At 41.4% G+C, this 6,171-nt stretch overlaps 1 protein-coding gene across 1 annotated transcript in view; it reads right to left on the bottom strand.

Moving 5' to 3' along the window:
* The window catches only part of adam19a (ADAM metallopeptidase domain 19a), a 167,843-nt gene that overhangs the window by 95,718 nt on the left and 65,954 nt on the right, over positions 1-6,171 (bottom strand). The window contains exon 3 of the mRNA XM_031874263.1: positions 2,592-2,668. Coding sequence (XP_031730123.1) covers positions 2,592-2,668 — 77 coding nt within the window. The remainder of the gene's footprint in view (positions 1-2,591; positions 2,669-6,171) is intronic.

The raw sequence follows: 6,171 nt of genomic DNA, 5'->3' as shown, positions 1-6,171 counted from the left end.
ACATGCTAAGTTCATGTGACAACAGTGAAACACATGTCTACATGCTAAGTTCATGTGACAACAGTGAAACGCATGTCTACATGCTAAGTTCATGTGACAACAGTGAAACACATGTCTACATGCTAAGTTCATGTGACAACAATTTGCTTGCTTGTCGTGGAATTATACAAAATGAATAAATGTACTTGTTTTTAGTTACAGTTGATCTTTCTCATTGTTTTAGTGTGTTAGTCATTATCACTGGAAGCAGCACACCAGCACATCACATGTCGTCTGTCGGCTCTGGGTGCTTCAGCCAGGACAGGCATGTTGGGCCTTCCGTCAGCTGGCATTCCACCACACACACACTATTCTCCTTCCATCTGTCCTCCTCCTCCCTCGTGTCTGTTTAAACCACTTGAAGTGAAGGAGTCACGCTCTGTGAGACCACTCCACCAGTTTGGTTGAGCACTCTTCAGATACGCGTCACCTGTTTCCTCTGCAGCAGAGAGGGAAAGTCACAGAGGATTATGCTGAAGGCACAAACTTCCTCTTGACTCTTAATGCAGCATCTTGAATACCGCTGGGTGAACTGTGTAGCATTACTGAAGCAGCCACTCCACTCAGTTCAATATGACTTCAGTGACTTTTGACGAGATATTCACTCACTTTTTACTGTTTTTATAATAATAAAATGATATGTTCTATCCTTGGTCTGTATTATCTTTATAACAAATACAGAGATTTACTTTTACTGCTATAATGAGATGCTTTGTTATCCTTATATTGTAATTGTAATGTTTTCCCTTTATATGGATTGCCTTCTTTCTCCCTAATAAGGTACTTTGTTGAGATAAGAGGATACTTTCCTCCTTATAACAACACACCTTGTTATAATCATTATTATGAGGTATTTTGTTCTCCTAATGATGAGTCACTTTGATTTGTATATTGTTTATTATAATGGTTGTTCTTGTGATGATGAAAAGCCATAATAATGCAATAATGAAATATAACAAGTGTTTATAACAAGTGATAATGAGATTTATCATTATAAGAATAATGATTCAATAATGAGTGAACAAGATCACTCCATCATCGATTTGGGACGTGGTGATTCTTTTGTTCCTGAGCTGATGATGGAAGTCACGGTTTGTTCTAGTTCAGGCTGGTCTTATCCAGCATTCGTAGATATAGCTACAATTAATAATGCGCCATAATTCGTAGATATCCCACAGATAAAAAAAGCACACAGTGGGTGGGACGGGGGACGGGGTGGATGCCTAAACATGAGTTATTTCCTTAAAACGCACAAAAACTGTGTGTAACGTTTGGCATGAGGACATGTTGTTGTTCCTGTGTGGCGTAGAGCTGATAAATATGACAGCGTGATATTGGATTGGTGCAGAGCCTCAGATACTAGACGCCGATACCAGATCCAGTACTTAAGCTGTATCAGAGGTATGTCTGATCCTGGTATCACATACTGTATCAGACACTAACATGGACCTCTTCACCTGATATGTCTGCCAGATTTAGGATCTCACCTACGGATCAGTTCTTTTTAAAATATTGTAAAATAAGAAAGTGCTGTGTGATCATTTCATCCATTGACTTGTTATCTGTCTGTACCCCAGTGCAGTGATGCTGTATCTAATATTCTGTTTGCTTTCAATATACTGACTCACATTTTTAGAAAGAAATCTAGTCACATGATTTAGAAAGACATGAAGGCGTGGTTGGGTTTTGATCATTCTTCCGGCAATTTCCAAACACTAATTAAAACAAAAACAAACTTGTGCCTCTTTAGTGTTACATCTCTCTAGAGCCGTGGTGCAGAACAGAACATACGAGTGAGTGCATTTAGATTCTAGGCTGCGCCCATCACAAGACATATACAGTTCTACTCTTAATTATTTTCACTAGGATTCCTAAATGAAATGGTGTAATGAGGGTCTGTTTGGTCAGGTATCTCTGCTCGGACACATTCTCTCCACCTCCGGGCTCTCTCTTGGGAGTCTGGGCACGTCTCCGGCTTGATGTTATCACAGGAACATCATAACCTCTGCTGGCCTTGAACCCTGTTCCCTCGCTCCCTCTGTGGAACTCACCGCTTGTTCTGATTAGCTCCTCTCTGCGCCTCGAGGCGTGTCACTCACACATTCCCTGCTCTCGTTACTAAGAAGTCAAGAGCCACGTCGTATTTATCTCTCTTGAGGCATATATGAAAAGCCTCCAATCCCGTCGGTTGAGAACTAAACTTTACCGGTCAGGGACGAGCATGACCGTCAAATAATGGGTTGAATGGGACGTTAGCTTTCTGTTTCAGCGTCAGTGCTTCCTACAGCCGTCGCACATGCTCTTTCCAATAGGAGCTCAACCCTTGTGGCTGCATGGTTATTGTGCGACCGTCTGCTGTTATCACTGCTGCAGCCGTCCATTCAATCTTTAACACGCTTTCAACACCGTGGAAACATTTCGTCAACTCCACGACAGAGCTGAGAGAGAAGAGGCAGAGCTTCCTCACTCTACATTCTCTGTCTCCCAATCAGTTCTTCTCCTCAGGTAGAGGACAGGTTATTACAGGTGGGCACGAGAGAAGGAGTACTCACTGATTATGTTCCACTTGTATCACCAGCTGGAGGTCATTGGATGAGAGCGCTATTTCCCCTCTGACTGGGTGCTCCTCCTACGGGTCAAGAAGAGAGATCGGATCAGATCATAGCAGCAGATGACCTCACGTTTAAAGAATCACAGTGCAGAGTGTTCAGCCAGCAGGTAACACGCTCTACAAGTCGCCCAAAGGCAGTTCACTTACAGCTGAGTGGAAAATAGGGGGTGACTGTGGCTAAGTGGACAGCAGGGCCGTCCTTCAATCAGAGGTTCGATCCCCGGCTCTGCTAGTCGCATGTCGATGTGTCCTTGAGCAAGACACTTAACCCCAAAATGTCTCCCGTAGCTGTGCCTACGGTGTAGAAATGTGATAGAATCTGAATTGTAATTCGCTTTGGATAAAAGCGTCTGCTGAATAAAATAAATGCATTTGAAGTGTTTCAGGAGAAATGCTCCTCTGGTATTTATTTCACAGATATGGGAACACATGTTCAAACCACATTCTGATTAGGACTGCACCTCAATTCTTTTGCCATATATTGACTACTCTGCCGATTATTATTATTATTATTCCTCAATTATTTGATTTGCTTTTTGCAAAATATCAAAAGATGTGAAACAACAGCCATCATCACAAGGCGATGTCAATAGCTTGATTTGTCCAAGTAAAAGTCCCAAAGTTATACGATCTGATCAATAGGAAAAGCTCAAATATTACAAATTTAGAATCGGGTATTTTTGCTTGAAAAAAATATATAATATATATGAATCAAAGTAATATCAAGATAGTAAGCAATTCATGTTCTGAGGCCCATGATGGGCCTCAGAACATGAACATGTCCATCATGGACAAAATATACATTGTTAACGGCATGTCTTTTTTCATATAGAAGACAAGTTCAACAGTGACCAAAGAATGCTCAACAGTTTGAAACACAATGAATGGTGAGGACAAACAAAAGGTATGCAGCACTGCAGCACTAGTGGCTGTGGTGTTCATTATACCCAACTTGTGAAGGTTTTACTATTCGGACCCTGCGAGTTCATATTCGCAGCTGAAATGAGCCTCAAAGCACAAGTGCATCCATCGGTGTCACTTGAATCAAAGGACCTCAACCTGTTTGGTCTCAGGATCTCTGAAATTTGTTTTTTAATGAATTGTGACCAAAATTTGTATCAAGTGAGAAATTCTACAGTGGAAAAATAGAGCATCAGAGTCTTTAGTGGGCCAACAATTCAACAGCAATACTGCGTCTGAATAGCGAATATGACATCTTTGGCATCCTTGTACTGATTCCTTGTTAAATATATGCTAAATAATATAATAACAGGGGAGATATTAGTAGAGCCTCTACTTCACACCAGGGGCCAGATGTGTAAATGATGTGTCCACCTGTTCGCCACACATAAACTGGTATTTATGGAGGAACAGTGTGCACCTCTTGCAGACTTCAGACCAGCGTACAGGCAGTTTCAGCTGAGATAGCTGTGGGTGATGATGACGAGGAGGAGATTGAAGGAGTTGAGAGACGGGTAACGTTTTCTTCAGTTGACAATTTCACTGATTGTGAGATTTCTGCAGGCTGAAAATGAATCATTGATCATCCTTCTGACGTTTAATTATAATGATGATTGAGAATTTACTGCAGTGATGATGACGCTGAACAGCCACAGCTGTGCATGAAGACAGATTCTCACGTGGTGGAGCGATATGAGTATATAAATATCCATATGCAAATGGATGTTTGAGGGCCTTTCTACATCCATTTATAGCGAACTGTGGGAGTGGTGCTTTATAAATCGGACAAAAATAATGCGTCTGCATAATTCCATGCATCTGCCCCAGGACTGGATGCTTCCAATCTGTGACATGTTGTCAGTAAACTAAACAAGGAGCAGGTTGTTCTGTACAGATGACCCCCGTCAGCCACAAACCTCTACCAATGTGAGTATGACACTTAAAGATGGAAATGTCCAATGGGCCAGTAGGAGGACATGTTATCCAGACGGTGATGCCAGAGAAAAGGCCAGAGGGCTGTGACAACCATGAAGATTCATCCTCTAGGAAGCACAAACATCCAGAGCAAACTCCTCTCAAAGATCTCAGTAGCTCTCAGGATATCTGGCTGTGGACCAAATAACTGGAAATATACATGTTTTCTTTTCTGTTCTGGATTTAGAATGAATAACTATGATATGAACAACATGGAGATCTATTTCATTACAACCTGTCCGTATGGTTTCCATTACGAGAAACACTTGAGCTCCTTTCTTCATTTCTATAAATAAAACTCGAGCTCACTTCTCTCGCTGTTGGAAAGCATCTCTGCAGAGAAAAGGACAGTTTCACGCTCGGTTTGGACAACAAGTGGACACGAGTCAGCTTAAAAACGCTCTATTATTCAGGACAAAACATGTTACAGATGCAGAGAGCAACAAGTGCTTAAATGTCATTGATTCAATTCACCCTCCACAGCTGTGTGAGGGTGAAATTCACAGAAAATATATTCAAAATATTTAGTAAATATTCCAGAAAAATTGACATTGTTTATAGCCTCTCAGATGTGTCTTTGTCTCACGTGATAGTCAATTTAATACGTTTAGTTTTATGAACTATTATCTGACATGTTTTGATACTGACTTGATTGACTTATTTAGGGAGTAATTAGCAGATCAATCTATAATGATAATAACTGTTAGTTACAAACCTGTGTGCAAGCTGATTGCTCATCCACACTCACTCACAGACGCATGGCTCTCCTGGCAGAGATAATGATGAAATTAGAAGTCTGATGTTTTTTTGCTGATTGAGTAACAGCAGTTATGCAAAACAATACTGAGCCAAAGAAAGTTGTGCAATCCCACTAGCAAGAAAACAAAGTGAAGAGGAAAAAGACTTTGACTGTGTCCACAAAAAGATACACTGGCAATGCAACTATACAATGTCAGGTAAAACTGGTCCAATGCTAATGCATGTTAGACTTGACCGGAAGCATCTGTGCTTGTTTTCCACAGTTAGGTACTGCTGCACCACAGCTGACAAGAGTCTGAAACACCATAAACTCTTTACGAGCACCATGAAATCATTACACTTGTCTCCACTGAGAAAAGCCTTTGCAGAGTGGGACTGCGTGTCAGTCAGCGTGATGTGAAGTGGCACTGCATGCCAGCTATTCCTATGACAGTATCAAAGAGACATACAGTGTTGTAACATGCTAGGAGCTCGGCAGGGTGGTGTGTTTGATGCCACTACGAGCATGTGAACCGTCCGGTCCACACACTGTGTGTTCTGTCAGTGCCCAGCAGCTGCCGTCTTGTCACTTTAAATCCTGTAGACGAGTGTAATCGTAGGTAAACCAATTCCCAAATTGGAGATGTTTAACCTCCAATGAGCTACTGCTGTCAATCATGTCTGCAAAACAGAAAGATTGACACCTGTGGCACCTGAAGACATCTTCACCCTTTACCCAGTGTTACTGTAGCACAAACTACACAGTGGTGATGCAGCAGCTTCTGTGCTCTGAAATAAAAAAGGAAATCATTCCTCTTAAACTGAAATGTTATTCTTTTAAATTTGCA

The sequence above is a fragment of the Anarrhichthys ocellatus genome, unplaced genomic scaffold (assembly GCF_004355925.1).
Source record: "Anarrhichthys ocellatus isolate YVR2014 unplaced genomic scaffold, GSC_Weel_1.0 scaffold79, whole genome shotgun sequence".
Classification (NCBI taxonomy): Eukaryota; Metazoa; Chordata; class Actinopteri; order Perciformes; family Anarhichadidae; genus Anarrhichthys; species Anarrhichthys ocellatus.
The sequence above is the reverse complement of the archived record's forward strand: the minus strand, read 5'-3'. Positions and strand labels throughout refer to the sequence as shown.